The following is a 16,394-nucleotide window of genomic DNA, read 5'->3' on the forward strand; positions in this document are numbered from 1 at the left end:
AACATTTTTGAACCAAGGGGGATCCTGTCAGAGAAAAGCTAGGAAAGGCTTCATGAGAGCCATTATTTGAGGGAGATCTAAAGTCCAAACCTTGGGAGTTACAGTTAGATCAAAAGAAGAAGGATATGTTTTAAAAAGATACAAGGATTTGTAAAAGGTTATATAACCAGGATGGAAATTTTATTTTTTATTTTAGGGGAGATTGATGATTGGAGTATCATTGAAGTCTAGGGTGGTGGCTTGAATTTGTAGTAGATCTTAGGTATTGCTTTTCCTGGTTTGGATTAATAAAGCATAGACAACAGGGTAATTAAAATTTATTTTCAACAGAATTGAGTAATTGAAACCAAAAACAGGTCCTGAGCATGCCCGAATCCTAATCATTCCAATATATCTCACGTTGTCCTAATATTTCTTCATTCCTTACCCTGCTTCTAATCTTTCACTCTCTACCTTCCCAACCATCTTATCCGTCTTCCTTGTTACTGAGGCAGTACAGTTAAGAGCTAAGAGCATAGGCTCAGATAAAGCTATGATGGTACATGGTCTCTGCTACATTGTAGCTCATCTATAAAAGGATAGAAATTATTGTAGAACTGCTGTGAGATAAATAGGATAACTTATGTACCATGTATAATGTTTAGCACAATGCCTGGTCTATATAAAATGCTTATTAAATATTACCCACTATTATTTTATTAAGAGAGAAAATTGAGACTCTGCATTGAATTTCAAAATTAATCATGAAGCTCTGTACTCTATTTTACCTGCATATTTAAAAAAAAATCTAGAAATGCTTTTAGGTATGTTTCTAGTCCCAAAGAACTCTTCAGGGCTCTCACACGGCTTGAGTGAGTTAACATCACTCAAGTTAGACAGCTAGCTAGCTAGCTAGTTAGATAGCTAACTCAGTGATGTCATAATTGAGATATAAATAATTACAAGTGTAGTGTGTAAAAACTCACATCTTACAGCAAATGGCAAACATAGTTTACAACTTTAAGTGAGCAAATACATCCTAACAAATGTGGCTTCCTGTAACAGATTCAAAGTCTCATGTTTCAAGTCAAGAGTTCTTAAAACTATTATAATAAATATTTCAATATTACAGGACATCAATTTGTACTTTTAGTAAATAAATACATAGAATATATTTGTCATTATGATGATATAGAGTGTATATAGATTTAATTTACATTGAATAGTACTGGCTTATGAATATTTTTAAGCATTCTTTCTTTTATAAATAAACAAGACTAATGTCTTTCCCAGATGGTGCTTTACCTTTTAAAACACTTGTGTTGAGAGCAATTTTGATTTCCTTTAAGTGCTGTTGAGACTTTAAAGTTTGTGATTTTAAATATAACTTAATCCAGAATGACTAAAGATATTGAGATATTCACAAGTTCCATATTATGAATATTATTAAAGTAAATAAAGAAATAATAAATCAAGAGGAGTAAATAGCAGAATGACAATTATATTTTTATAATGAAAGAATTGTTTGTTAACACTTTAATGTCTGATAATGTCTTATTTGCTGATATTGTTTAATGCTTTAATAACTATCTGTTATGGTTATAACTATAATATTTCCACTCAGCTAAGATATTGTATCTAGTTATTTATCAAACACCAATCAAGATGTTGCTGTGATTATCATATAAATCAGTAAATTTTGAGTAAATCAGATTACCTCCATAATGTGGGTGAGCCTCATTCAATCAGTTGAGGGCCCTCAGAGCAAATACAAGGTTTCCTGAAGAAGGAATTTTCAAGGCTGCAGCATAGAAACTTTGCCCGAGTTCTCATCCTGCCATGTTATGGAATTCAGACTCAAGACTGCCACAACAGGACGAATTTCCAGCCTGCTGTCTTGTCTTGTAGATTTCAAACTTGTAAGCCCCACAACCACACAAGCTGATTTTAAAAAATAAATCTCTCTGCCTCTGTACCCCCACACACTCACATATGTGTGTGTGTGTGTGTGTGTGTGTGTGTGTGTATATATATATATATATATATATACTATCCCTAAACACACATGTACATATGATCTGTTCTGTTTCTCTGGAGAACTCTAACACACTCTCTAAGAAATAGATGACTTTCTTCATGTTTGCTATAAGTATCCTTTCTAACCAAATTGATCATGTACTTCTTGAATCTTGCTTATACTTCACTAGGGAGGGAATGTGCCTTTTTCTTCCAAACCAGCCAAAGAACAAAAGTTAAACAACAACATGTGGTCATATGGAAACTCATTATGGAGGCTGAATTATCAGAAAGTGAATTTTACCTTAAAGTCATTGAATTTTGCAGTTGTCAGGACCTTCAGCAGCCATCTGGTCCTGCCTCTGATCTATGTAACAACCTAAAGTAAACTGCTGTCGTTCTGTGTTGTCTCCATGATCATACTAAAACTCACCTTTATCAGTATAAAAAATCAGATATTGCGGGGCGCCTGGGTGGCTCAGTTGGTTAAGCGACTGCCTTCGGCTCAGGTCATGATCCTGGAGTCCCGGGATCGAGTCCCGCATCGGGCTCCCTGCTCGGCAGGGAATCTGCTTCTCCCTCCGACCCTCCCCCCTCTCATGTGCTCTCTCTCATTCTCTCTCTCTCAAATAAATAAATAAAATCTTTAAAAAAAAAAAAAAAAAAATCAGATATTGCAATCCGTGGTTTCACCACTAGCATTTACTTGGTAAGTTTAGTAATATCTGATGCTGTAAACTATATCTGCACTTTGTTCAATTCCTAGTTAGACTGTGTTTCTGTTTTGTCTATGGTGCTGAATTCAAACAAACAAAACAATAAGGAACATTGAAGTTGAATGTAATACTAGACTCCCTTTTTGGCCCCCTAATTTTTTTTTCCTAGATTATGCACATCTTTGAAAACTTTCAGGATGGGGATTTGAGAACTAAGGTTTGGAAACAGATGAGGAGTTGAGTATTTTCTAATTATTTTAGAAAAATCAGCCTTGTTTATCAACTGACAAGCAGACTGAAGATGGAACCTCCACCAGGTAAGTGATATAGCCAGAACCCAGGAAATGATCTTTACTTCAAATGCAAGGTGAATCCTATCACCACATTCTGTTGCTTTAGTAAGCACAGCTAACAGAAGCCCTGAGAGCAAAATGAGGTAGAAAAGTGGACATGCATGTCTGCACAAAATGATGGAAAGGAGAGAACTAGGGCATCCATTCAACTGCAACATGTATTCTGTTTTGAGGCCATCAAGTTTAATAAGATTCAAAAGATGTTTGGTTTCTTAAAATACTTTTAATAAAAAGATGCAATAAAATTTCATTTGAATGAACATCTGAGTGAGAACAGGTATATTAATATCATGGCAGAAATGATTAACATGAAAACAAAACAAATGAGATAATACATGTGAGATTGTTGGTTTTATGTCTTCTGGATTCAGATTTTACTCCAACTGGTATCATTGAACTTGCCTTGCTTTCTGGCCAGAGTGGCCCTTGCAATGGCTTATGCTGTCCATGTGGTCGTGAGACAGGTCACCACTATTTCTACCTTTTTTATAGCCCGAGCAGATTTATATGACTGCTGTTGCTGGATTCTGAGGTTACTCGCTGGGACACCATAGGTGAAATGGGAAAATTCCCTGGCAGATACACACTAACAGCTCAATCAAGAATAATGAGACATCCTGGATTGCCCTATATCTATAAAAGAAATTAAAATGACAGTTAAAAACCTTACAAGAAAGCAAATTCCAAGCTGAGGTAGCTTCTTTGGAAAATTATTCAAAATATTTGAAAAAAAATTCTACATAAAATATTTTGGAAAAGAGAAGTATAAACACTTCCCAACAAATTTTATAGATCAACATTACCTTCGTAGAAAACTAGACATGGACACTATTATAAGAAAATCACAAACTAATACCCCTCATAAAATAGGCATTAAAAAAAAAAAAAAAAAAAAAAACCTTAGAAAATATGTCAGTAAATCTAATCCAGTAATGTATTAAAAGTATAATACATCATGATCAAGGATGTTTTTCCCAGGAATGCAAAGTTGAGTTAATATTCAAAATCACCTACTGCAATTTATCACATCAACGGACTAAAAACTCAACTATACAATAATCTCAACAAATGCATGAAAAAGCATTTAGAAAAACTCAGCATGCATGCGCTCATGGTAAAAGCTTTCAGCAAACAAGATTTAGAAGAGAACTTACTCGGCCTAATAAGTGACATTTACAAAAGCATACTGGTAGCATCATAGTTAATAAAGAAAAATGGAATGCTCAGGACAAAGTAAGGATGTCTGCTTTGACCACTTCCATTCAGCATTGTATTGGAGGTTCTACTCAATAGGATGAGACCAAAAGAAAGGAGTCATACATATTTAAAGGAAGAAAGAATATTGTCTTTATTTGCAGATGACATTATAGCCTATACAAAAGACCTGAAATAATTCACAAAAATCTGCTAGAACTAATAAATGAACTTCGTACACTTGCAGGATACAAAGCCATATACAAAAAAAAAAAAGTAATTCTATGTAAAAGTGATGAACAAATAGGAATTGAAATTTTAAAATACCATTTAAAATAGCACCAAACTCCACAAAGTACTTAGCTGTAAACCTAATAACACATATGTAGGATTTGTATAATGAAAACCATAACACATTGATGAGCGATATCAAAGAACGTTCAAATAAATGAAGAGATATGTCACGCTCATGAAACAAAGACTATTAAGATTTCAATTCTCCCCCAATTGCATGCAGATTTGACATAATACAGATGAAAAAAACATATCAGGTTCTTTGTAGAAATTGGCAAACTCATTCTAAAATTTATATGGAGATGAAAAAGAACTCGTATAGGTAAATAATTTTGAAAATAGAGAGCAAAGTTTGGGGGTTTACAATCTGATGTCAAGGCTTACTATAAAGCTATAGTCCTTAAGGCATGGTAGTGTTGGGTAGACATGTACCTTAATGGAACAGAAGACTGACTCCAGAAATAAGTCTGTACATACATGACTTAGACAAAGTTGTCATGGTGATTCAGTAGGAAAAGGGCAATCTTTTCAACAAATGGTACTAGGATAATTGGATATCTATATGACAAAAAATAAAAAAATCCTTGACTCAAACTTTGTACCATATACCAAATTTTTTTTTGATAAATTGAACTTAATAAAAACTAAAAACATCTGCTCTCCAAAACACTTTGATAAAATGAAATGACAAGCCACAAGCCACAACCTTGAAGAAAATATTTGAAAAACACTATTTGATAGAAGCCTTGGATCTAGGATATACAAAGGACTCTTACAACTCAATTATGTAAAGAGAGACAACTCAAAAATGATAAAAAAAATTTAAATAGGTACCACTGAAGGACAGCCATGGAAGGCAAATAGCACATCAAAAGCTGTACACTATTATTGTCATTAGGAATAGGAAAGCTAAAATCACGTGTGACACCACTACATGCCCCCTAGAGTAGGCAAAATAACAATGGATAATGGTAATGATAATAATGATATGCATGGTGCTATAGAGGATTTGGAACAACTGTGGAACTTGCTGTTGCGAATGCAAAATGGAAAATAGTCTCACAGTGTTTTTGTAATGCTAAACATGCAGTTACCATATCAACTAGCAATCCCACCACCAAATATTTATCTAGAAAAAACAAAACATGTGTCTATGAAGAAACATGCATGTAAATGGTTATGGCAGGTTAGTCCCTAATAGCCCCAAATTGGAAATCATCAAAATGTCCGTAAGTGGTGTGAGTGGATAGCATACATACAGTGAAATACCACATAGCAATGAAAAGGAAGGGGCTATTGGACTGTACAACAACATGGATGAATCTCAAAAGCAGTGTACTCTGTGAGGAAAACTAGCCACAAAAGCTGTGTAATGGACAGTTCCATTTACCGTGCATCTCAGAAAAGAAAAGACTACAAGGACAGAAATTCAGATATATGGTGGGAAGAGATTGACTCACAAGGAAACTTTAGGTGATAATGGAAATGTCCTGTATTTCCATTGCATCGGTGGTTACTTGACTGTATATGTTTGTCAAAACTCATTGAACTGTATGCCTAAAAGAGGTGAATTTCTTTATGTGTAAATTGTACCTCAATAGATCTGAGCTTAAAAAAGATAGTCAAACAACTCAGTGGAGAAATATTTTTGCAACATATGAAAGACAAGGCAAGGGTGCCTGGGTGGCTCAGTCGATTAAGCATCCATCTCTTGATTTTGGCTCAGGTCATGATCTCAGGTTTGTGGGATCGAGCCCTGGGTCAGGATCCTTGCTCAGCGCAGACTCTGCTTGAGAATTCTCTCTCACCTTCTCCCTCTGCCCCTCTCCCCACTGCTCTCTCTTTCTTTAAAATAAACAAATAAATCTTTTAAAAAAAGATAAAGGCATAAAATAAATAATACACAAAGAATTAAAAATTAATTTGAAAGGAGAAATTACTCTATAGAATAATTGATAAAAGGTAATAATAAAAGACTGAACTTGAAAGAGTCTGAGTTATATAACTAGCAAATGATGGAGTCAGGATTCAAACCCAGCTGTTCTGGGTCCAAGGGCCATGCTCCCAATTACTACACTAAAATTGAAAATGAAATTGAAAATACCTAGCAAGTCTACCTCTAAGTGTATACCTGACAGAAACCCTAGATGTGCACATAAGTACAAGTATCTTCCTTGTCACATGATTTGTGATAGTGAGAAATCAAAAATAATAAGGACATAGATCAATAAAATGTGATATTATTATGGAAGAATTCTATACAGTAGTAACAAGAAACTAGATCTTTATATTATAATAGAGTGCTTGTTTGCAAAAACTCTGACGATGGGTCCAGTATCTGGGTTCAAATTCCATTTCTGTTACTTACTACATGAGTGGCCATGGGCAAGAAACTCAACCTATTTGTCTCAGCTTCATCATCTCTAAAATAAGAACAATAGCAGTATGTACTGAATAGGATTATTATGAAGATTCAATGAGCTAATATTTGTAATAAAATGCTTAGAACAGTGCCTGGCACTTAAAAGTGCCCCTGAAGTGATAATAGAACAATACCCAAATATACAAATATCAACATGGATATATTTTAAAAGTAATTTTAAAAAATTTAAAAAAATTAAAAAGTAATTTTTCATAAAAATACATTTACAAATATATGTGCAATAAGACTGCATTCTTACAACTTAAAACAATAATAGTGAAACGGGTGCTTGGGTGGCTCATTCAGGTAAGCATCGCACTCTTGATTTCAGCTCAGGTCATGATCTCAGGGTCCTGGGATCAAGCCCCGCATTGGGCTCCCTGCTGGGGATTCTGCTTGAGGCTTCTCTCTCTCTCCTTCTGCCCCTCTCCCACCATTCTCTCGTTCTCTTTGAAATAAATAAATAAAATCTGAAATAATAATAATGATAACAAAACAACAAAGTACATACACTTATAAATATGTGTGCAGAAAATTTCCTGGAAGACTCCTTCAAACTGAAGGCATTAGTGGAAAGATAGGAAAGAGCAGGAGACTGAGGTTGGCCCACTGAGGGATCATATCTGTAATGTTTTATTTCTTTAATTGAGCGAGAGACAGAGATGAAATAAATATGACAAAATGGTAACAATTGAGAGTTTAGGCATTTCAGAAAACTGCTCTAGAGTTTGCTTTATCATTCTGTGTATTCTTTTTTTTTTTCCATTTTCAAAATGAATTAGGCAAAGGCAAGTGTCAGAAGATGAGTGGGTTCTGGAAGCAGAGTCTAGAAATCAGCTACACTGGCCTTTTCAATCAAGGTTATGGATGATGTGGTTCTGCAGACTTAAAACGGTCAGTTTGCAGCAGGAAGAGGCTGTTGTTATGTTAGAGGAGTGCCAGCACCCAGAGAGTCTAACAGGGCAGCAGGATGACCTCTGGGAAAGTAGCTGCTCATGGCTGACTTGCTTGGCGCCTGGGCCAGAAGCCAGAGCAGAGAGGTTGAATGCTTTTCCTCGTCCTTTCCCAGGAAATGGGTCTTTCAGCCCATACTTAGTGCTAACCTTTAACAGATAAATCACTCCCTAGGTGAGAGAATTTGGAAAGTAAAATCCTAGTGAGGAATAGCTGTTAGGAAGCAGAACCTTTGCAGATGGGGTGATAAAAGTCCCTTGTAGGTCTAGAGAAGGCAGTTTTGAGAATATAAGAGAAAAGTGAACAGGAAAGATAAAGTTACCTGCTGGAATATATGGATTTCTGCTATTTCTACTAATATTCACCCGGTTTGAAAGGTATTCAAAAATTTCTGAAAACATTGCAAAAGGGGATTGTCAGCTTGAAGACTGAACTACATTAATGTGATGACCTGGAAAAATAATCAATACTCAAGTAATTCAGATCATAAAGTTACTTGTGGCTACTGAGCCCTCTAATGCTGGTTTATTCTATGTAGTATTGGTATTTCTCCATTTCAAAAAAAATTGCAATATCGCATTTTTCTTCTGACATACCCAGACAGTGATTTTTTTTTCTTAAAAACTATACCTGTGTTTATAGAGTACACAGAGTGTTTTATTAGTTCCAGGATCCACTTCTGAACTATTAAAACCACTCTAGTTTTGTTTTGCTTTTTCTTCCTTTCAGAGGGACACATTTATTAGCATTTATGAGTTATTCACTAGTATCTGTACAAAGTGCACGAATGACTAATGAAAAGTGTTCACCTAATTAGCAATGGGTGTGGGGCGATATTAATTGGAATTGACTTATTCCCGAGTTATTTTCATGTTAATTCCCAGGCATGGGGAGCTAACCTGGAGAAGCAAGAACTTCTGGATATTAGAAAGCCTTTTTTATTTATCTATTTATTTTTACCAGAATCAACTATGAATAGGAAGAGAGAAATACTGTGCATTCTAAAGGAGTTAAAGGCTGGCATTTTAAGGAATCCCATGTGTTGGGGACGGCACATACTTCTTTAGTAAATTTAATAGGTGTCCATTCATAAAGCGTAACTTCTTTTACTTCAGTGAATCAGAGTGATGGCTTAAGTATTGCACAAGGGCTCTTCATGTGATGCATGCCACACTTTGGATTCTGCATGGGAGAGATAATCATAAAACAAAGTAACTAAGTGCTCCGAAGCAGCGTGCTTTGGAATTCAGCAAGTTAATTTTCAGGTAGTTAAGGAGCTTTCTTTTCAATGACAATTGTAAATGCCATTCCCCTTAGTTAAACCAAATAAAATGTCAGATTCTAAAGAAGAAAAATGGGCACAAACCAGATAAGAAGAAACCCTTTTTCTTCTTCTTCCCTTTTTTTTTTTCATTAATCTAAGTATGGGTTATCCAAATTCTTTTCTCTTTCTTGGGCTAGAAGGTAAAATATACTTTAAATGCATAAAGATCAGTGATGCATGGACATCTACTGTTGAACACTATTCAGTGCAAATATTCTTAGGAGAGGTAAATAAGGCTTTATTAGGCTTTTATATCTTAGTATAAATAAGCTTAATAGATTCTTTTCTGAGACAAGTTAAAGTTAAATCTGCTTTTATATTTGCAGAGTATTTGGATCTTGACTCTGCATAAGGAGACCGTAGTTCAAGCTTCTATCTTTCCTAGCCCTTAGGAGGCATTTACTGAACCTCTCCAAGACATAATTTTTCAATGTGTGGGTTGACCACAGATATTAAAGACCCATGTAGCTCTAATACTTCAAGTTAGTTGCTTCAAAAAATGTTAGATGTTAATTCCTGAAATATAATTTGAGATATAAATTAGTAACCGCAACTAGGAATATGTCACTTCACCAAGAAATAAGGCAAAAAAAACCCAAAAAACAAAAAACTATGAGTTGGGTTAGGACATAAGCAGAGAATAAGCCTGCTGCAAGATAGGCTTCTCAGAAAATACATGCAGAAATTCAATTCTAGCAAACACTTCTACTTAAAACCTCACTCAAAGGGTTGTGTTTATTGTTTCTAGAGGAGCATCTTCTAAGGAAGCATTTTAGGCTTCCATTCCCTTTAAGGAAGTCCACTGGCATGGTCAACAAGAATGATATCCATAACCCTTAATTCCAGTGGTAAGCTCAAGACATGAGAAAATCAAGTGTATCACAGAAAAGGCAGGCTGAGTGCTTTGCCAATGAAGCCACAATTTAATTAAGCTAAATTAGTAGATACCAGTAATTACATGGATTAATTCAAATAGAAAAAGAGTAAAAGGTTTGACTGATAGATTGTTGAGTCTGCTGAGCATAATTAGTATTTGGAGAAATCCATTGTTATATGCTCATGAAGAAAAGGACAAAGTATGTTGAATAGTAACCACTGATGGTCCTGATAGTCTCGCAGAAGTGAAGGAAAAGTTCATGCAAGTCCATTTGGTGGGACAAGGACTCACAGCCCATGTGAATAAAAAAGGGAAGGGTATTTGGAAGTGTGATGATGTATAACTTCAAAGGTCAAATCACAGAGAATTCCTGGAGAAAGAAACTGAGTAGCTTCTTCCAAAGTGTATCAGAGTGATTGAAGCACAATTAACTGTGTGAAGATGTGATAAATTAGAGTTAAGCAATAACCTAGAGAGGCATTCTTGCATAGAGTGACAAGCAAGGAGGAGGGAGCATCTGGATGGTGACACACCCACTTCTAAGAGTATATATAACTTGGAGTCCAGACCATGGCATTGAAACTCAGAGCATCTCTTCACTGTCACTCAGCCAAACTCACATCTCCTGCCAACATGTCCTACAGCTACTGCTCTGGAAACAACTCCTCCCACTCTTTTGGGGCATACCTGCGCTCCCCAAGCTCCTCCTGTCGCTCTTCCTTCCCCAGCAACCTGGTCTACCGCACTGACCTACGCTCTCCCAGCACCTGCCAGCTGGGCTCCTCCCTCCCCAGTGGCTCTCAGGAGACCTTCTGTGAGCCCACCAGCCACCAGACATCCCGTGTGGTGTCCAGCCCCTGCCAGACGTCCTACCACCGCCCGAGGACCTCCACGCTCTCCAGTCCTTGCCAGACGACTCACTCTGGGTCTGTGGGCATTGGGTCCAGCAGCTATCCTTCCCTGGGCTCTGGATCCAGAAGCTGCTACTCACTGGGAGGTGGATCCCAGGGCTCCAGATCCAGGAGTTATGGAGTCTGTGGCTTCCCTTCTCTGGGCCATGGATCCAGATTCTGGCATCCAACCTACTTGGCTTCTAGGAGCTGCCAGTCTCCTTGTTACAGGCCAACCTATAGATCAGCCTTCTGTAGACCAACTTGTTGAGTTTCCAGACCCTTTGAGCAAAATATCTCAGTCTCTACATAGAGCTCCTATCAGTAATGTTAGCTAAATGCCTCTCACCTCCAGCTCTTCACCCTTTGTCTGGCATCAAGTACCAGCTGATAGACTAGTTTCTTTAGGCAGTGAAATTAATGAATGACCAAAATATTAAGTGCGTGCCTATAATTTTGAACAATTGACTCAGAATTACATAAATTCTTCTTACAAAATGTATGGAAATTCAGTTTTGTTTGACCTAATAAATCCATTGGCTCTTGTATCTGATATGTTCTCATTGTTCTTTATTGATTTTCAAAGTCTGATTTGTGATCTATCTTTGGGGCTCCAGACCCTCAGAATACTTTCCTTAAGAAATAGGTTTGGATTTCCGTAGGAAATGGCAGCAGGCCTGGTATCTAGTGAAATTCTCTGGGCAGTTTACTGACTAAGAGCTAATAAGTGTGCATGTCTTCCAAAGCTGGTAGGATTTTTATTATTGAGAGTATGCCCATATAAAGTCAACATTCTCGTCACATTTTCAGTGAGGACATCGTATGCTTATTTGGTTTTGAGTTTACATTTTTGAAATAGTATTGAATTAGAATTTGTCCAGAGATGTTAACTGGGTGAAAAAGCATTTAGAAAATATATAAATTATTTGAATGAATCTGATATATTGACATGAAAAACAGAAAATATGAAGTGTTAGGGTTTGGAGGACATGATGATTGTCTTTAAATATATAGAAATATGGGTTATTCAGCGGTGTGTATTTGTGTGTGTGTGTGTGTGTGTGTGTAAGAGGGAGACAGATAAACAGAGTCTTAAAGTTTAAAAAATTGTGAGGAATGGAAAAAGTTATAGGGAGAAATATTTTGGCTTATTATAAAAAAATATAAATTTATGAGTTATAAGTTTACAAAATTATTATGACCTGGGTACTTTGAGGCTATTCAGTTTCTCGACAAGTAGAAGATGAATAATCCCATGTTTGTTTGTTTGTCTTATGACTTCTGCGTTGAATTGGAGGTAAGAGTAGATAACTTCTGGTGTTCTGAATCTTATAACCCATGTAGGTATTCTTGGGATCCACTGCTCAGTTGTGGTAGTGAAAAGTGGACACATCCTTGTAGGACACTATGCAGATCTGAGGCAGGACACCCTTTGTGTTTATTTTTAATATGAGCAAGCTTTTGTCTCAGAGCCTAAATGTAGTGTTAAAATTCAGTTAAAACTTTTTCATAACATATTTAGTGACAACTCATCGTGAATGGGAGAAATCACCAACAAAGATTTACCACTTAATGCAATCATGTGCCATGAGTGTTTATTGATTTGTCTTCCGTGTTACTTTTTCCTCAAGCTTTTTCTAATAGAAGCTGAGAAAAGAGAGCTCCTTTTCTCTTATATCCAAGAAAATAATGGGCTAAGTATGGATGCATGGGAACCAGGTCTTCTGTGCACAGAAATGTGCCCAAGGGACAGAAAATAGAGGAATAGAGAGGAGAGAAATAGAAGTTCCTGGTGACACAGGAGCGTCTGGTTTCCATTATCCCTTAAGCCAGCTTTACTAGCCCCTCATGTACTTTGATTATATGGGCCAATAAAGTCTTCTTTTGGTTTAAACTAATTAAAATAATTAAAATAAAATTTAAGATTTCTGTCACATTCAAAGAGTTATAATTAATAAAATGTGTCATCTAGGTGCAGAGTTACTCATTGATTTTGGTGTAAAGAAACACTTAAAAATTTTATTAGTAAGACAAAAAGATTCTGTGAGTCCGAACTATTACCATTAGCAGTGAGGGTGGACTACTATTCTCTTCTTAAAATGATGTGGAATGAGTAAAATGCAGACTAAAGAAAGCATTTGGGAAAGCAAACTCAAGAGGGTCACAGTAGTATGGCCAGTGAGAGTCTTGGGGACACAGTCAGCAAACCTAGTAGAACTAGAAGCTTCTACCTTCAAGCAAGGAAGGCATGGGGGCCAAATAAGGAGTGATGAGTACACATAATGTTTAAAACTGAGAACAACCCCAAGATGGAAGGAAGAGGACATAGAGGGTCTAGTTCTGGAATGACTTGGAGATTTTTCCCCACTATAATGGAATCTTTGAGGTGAGAGGACAAAGACTGAGACGGAGGGTCAAAGGAGGGGAGAGGAAATGCATACATCGGCATACTTTTAATATGTAAGCTTTTCCAAGTATAACATGAAGATTCAGATTTCAGGGAGCAGACATGATGAATACCCTTTGCATCCTTCATTCTCTGCATTGTGATTTTCTCAGTATCTCACCACTGCTTGTTTCCATTTTCCACTTTTCTTCTCTCACCCCTCTGCTTTTCTTTTCTATCTGCCCCCCATATATCCATCTCTCTTTCATATATCCATCTCTCTCCCTCCATCTCTCTCTCAACCTCTCCATCTCTCTCTCTCTCCCTCCCCTCATATCTCCATCTCTCTCTCTCTCCTTCCCTCCCTCCTTCTCTCCCTCCCTCCATGATTTTTTCACCTTTCACATGCACTCTGCTTTTTTCCACATCCACCTTCTGGTGTCCTATTGAGTCTGGGCACCAGGTAACATTGGTCGATGTTTAATGGATGATGGTGACAGGGTGTAATAGAAGGCAGGGGTCTGTCGTTGGCTAAGAAGAAGCTAGGAGTGAAGAGGGGCATTTGTCTCTCAAGCTCAGTCTGCTCATTCATAACTACCCCACTTCTAATGCCCTTACTACATTAGGTGACGTCAGCTCCTTGCTCTGAATTCAGCTCACTAAATATATTTTGAACTTTAACTTTGCATTACAGTTCTTTTGTGAAAAATGCTGGGAACTTAGAAAAGACAAAGACTTTTGCTTGTAAAGAGCTAGTTCACATGTAGTGGAAGAGACAAACTTCCTCCCATTATCTTGGTGTGAAGGGTGAGTGTAAGGGGATGCCAAGGGAGCCTCAGGAAGAGGTAACTGCATAAGCAATGGTATAATCACCTGGAAGAATATTGTGTGGGGTTCAAGGAGGAAAACTTCAAGCTCATTTTATTAAACTCTGAAATCTGGGCACAAGAAGATAAGAGATTACATAATAATAAAAAGTGAGCTGGTGCAACCCTACAAGTCCAGAAATAGAGAGATGCTTGAGGAAGCCTGAGCCTCTTGTCTGGAGTGACGAGATGTCACTGATAAAAAACAACCTTCATATTTGATATGCGGGAATGGTTCTTTGGGCTCATGTTATTCTTGGGAAGCAAAATTAATGTGCTTATTTATGTGACTGGGGACTCATTCAGTTGCAATTAACAATCTAATAAAATGCTAACACACAGGGTAGAGTTCAGGGATGCAGACTATAACTTGAGAGGCACTGCACTCTGAATTAAGGAAACATGAGTTGTTTCTCAAGTTCAAGATACTTTATGCAGCTATTCAACAGGAAATCATACCTCTCACCATGCCTTACTTACTGCTGCTCCAGGAGTTCCCCTTACTGCCCCCTTAGGGGTTTTCTGATTTCCTAGTGTTCTGCTGTGTCTGTTCTCATCCCACTGATTTGCTTTAATGCAGCATCTCATTCTTAAGGGGACACTCACCATCAAAATTGTGCAAAGGACTGCCTTCTTAAAGGATACACCTCAGGCTTCCATTCACTCACCCAAGCCCCAGTCCTAGAGTGTGTTTACCTCTACTCTCTAATTACCATGTGTGTTGATTGCCACATGCATGCCAGACAAGAACCGTTGCTTTCTGCAGGCCCCACCACATTGCTGACATGGAGTCTTGGGTCTAGGGACATAATAATTGCCACTTCTCGGTTGTGGACCCTGTTTTTGCCACCCACCTTATCTGCTTCTGTAAATTTTTTGTGTATTTTGCCAACCAGTCTGTATATATAAATTACTCATCAAACTGCTGCTTGATCATATTTTTCATGCACAGACTACACAAGCTTCTGGTGCTGTTGAACCCTCTCTACACAATCAAGATTGTCACATAATGAGTATTCCCTTATTGGACTATGGCCTTTTCCTGGATAAACTGTACCTGTTCTAAGATACCCCTTGTAATTGGACCAGCAACCATCTACCTAGAGAAAAATAGCCTTTGCTCATCAAAGGCTATTTGATTCACCCATTAAAAATTATTAAATCTTAGTAATGTTACATTTCAAGGCTTATCCTTTACAATGAAGTAGATCTTTATAAGCAAGTAGAAAATAATAAAGAAAAATGAGACTGTAGAGATTTAACTTACTGGAACCAAAATTGTGCACTCTATTATTTTTCATTAGTGTGTGTGGTCTGGTATATCTTTTGGATTCTCTAGGTTTTAAAGAAATACTGATATTTTTGTTAAAGAGACACTAAATTTCCAGCTTAGAAGAATGTTGCTATATTTAAGATTACTATTGGTAGACTAGGCTTTTGAAATCTTGTAATTTTCCTTTCCTTTTATGGCACCATGGACAGGGAAATAAAGCAAATAAAAAACATGTGGGACTTGGGTTCTATTGCTGGTCCTCTTATTAACCAGACTTTGATTTTATATTCATCACCTCACTTCTCTGGGTACTGTCTTCCATATATGTAAAATGAGATAGTCCTTGATAATCTGTGATCTCTAAGATTTCCTTCAGCATTATAGACCTATTTATATTATATGATAGCAGTGTCATGTGGGGGGTGGGCTCTTAATGCACCCACTACAGTTTAGATTCTTCTTTGTGGCCTGGAAAGGGAGAAACAGAAGGCTAATGTGTAAAATGGGATGCGATATAAAACCTAATAGTATTAAGAGATAACTTTTCAAATAGTAGAATCATGATTCTCATGTAAATAAAAAACAAACACAAATGAAATATCTTATTGAACCCATTAATAGATGAGAAGACCATTAGAAGGAGAATTCAAGGGACACAGTTATGTAGGCTGTCAGAAATGCTGAAATGAATTTACAAAGATCGGTGCAAAGGGTTCGCTCTATGGAGTGAAAATCAGTGGCACTGGACAGAAATCATTTTCATTTCTATGGACAGGAATCATTTGCATATTATCAATTTTCTACAACAAAACAGATCAAAAGCAATAAAAAGTGCAGATACCCTGAAAGG

At 36.9% G+C, this 16,394-nt stretch overlaps 1 protein-coding gene across 1 annotated transcript; it reads left to right on the forward strand.

The window, feature by feature from the left end:
• The first annotated feature begins 10,762 nt into the window (after positions 1-10,762).
• Positions 10,763-11,290, forward strand: LOC118541475 (keratin-associated protein 13-2-like). The gene has a single exon (XM_036101095.2). The coding sequence runs from the start codon at positions 10,763-10,765 to the stop codon at positions 11,288-11,290; it is 528 nt and encodes a 175-aa protein (XP_035956988.2).
• The last annotated feature ends 5,104 nt before the right edge of the window (positions 11,291-16,394 follow it).

The sequence above is a fragment of the Halichoerus grypus genome, chromosome 1, assembly GCF_964656455.1.
Source record: "Halichoerus grypus chromosome 1, mHalGry1.hap1.1, whole genome shotgun sequence".
Classification (NCBI taxonomy): Eukaryota; Metazoa; Chordata; class Mammalia; order Carnivora; family Phocidae; genus Halichoerus; species Halichoerus grypus.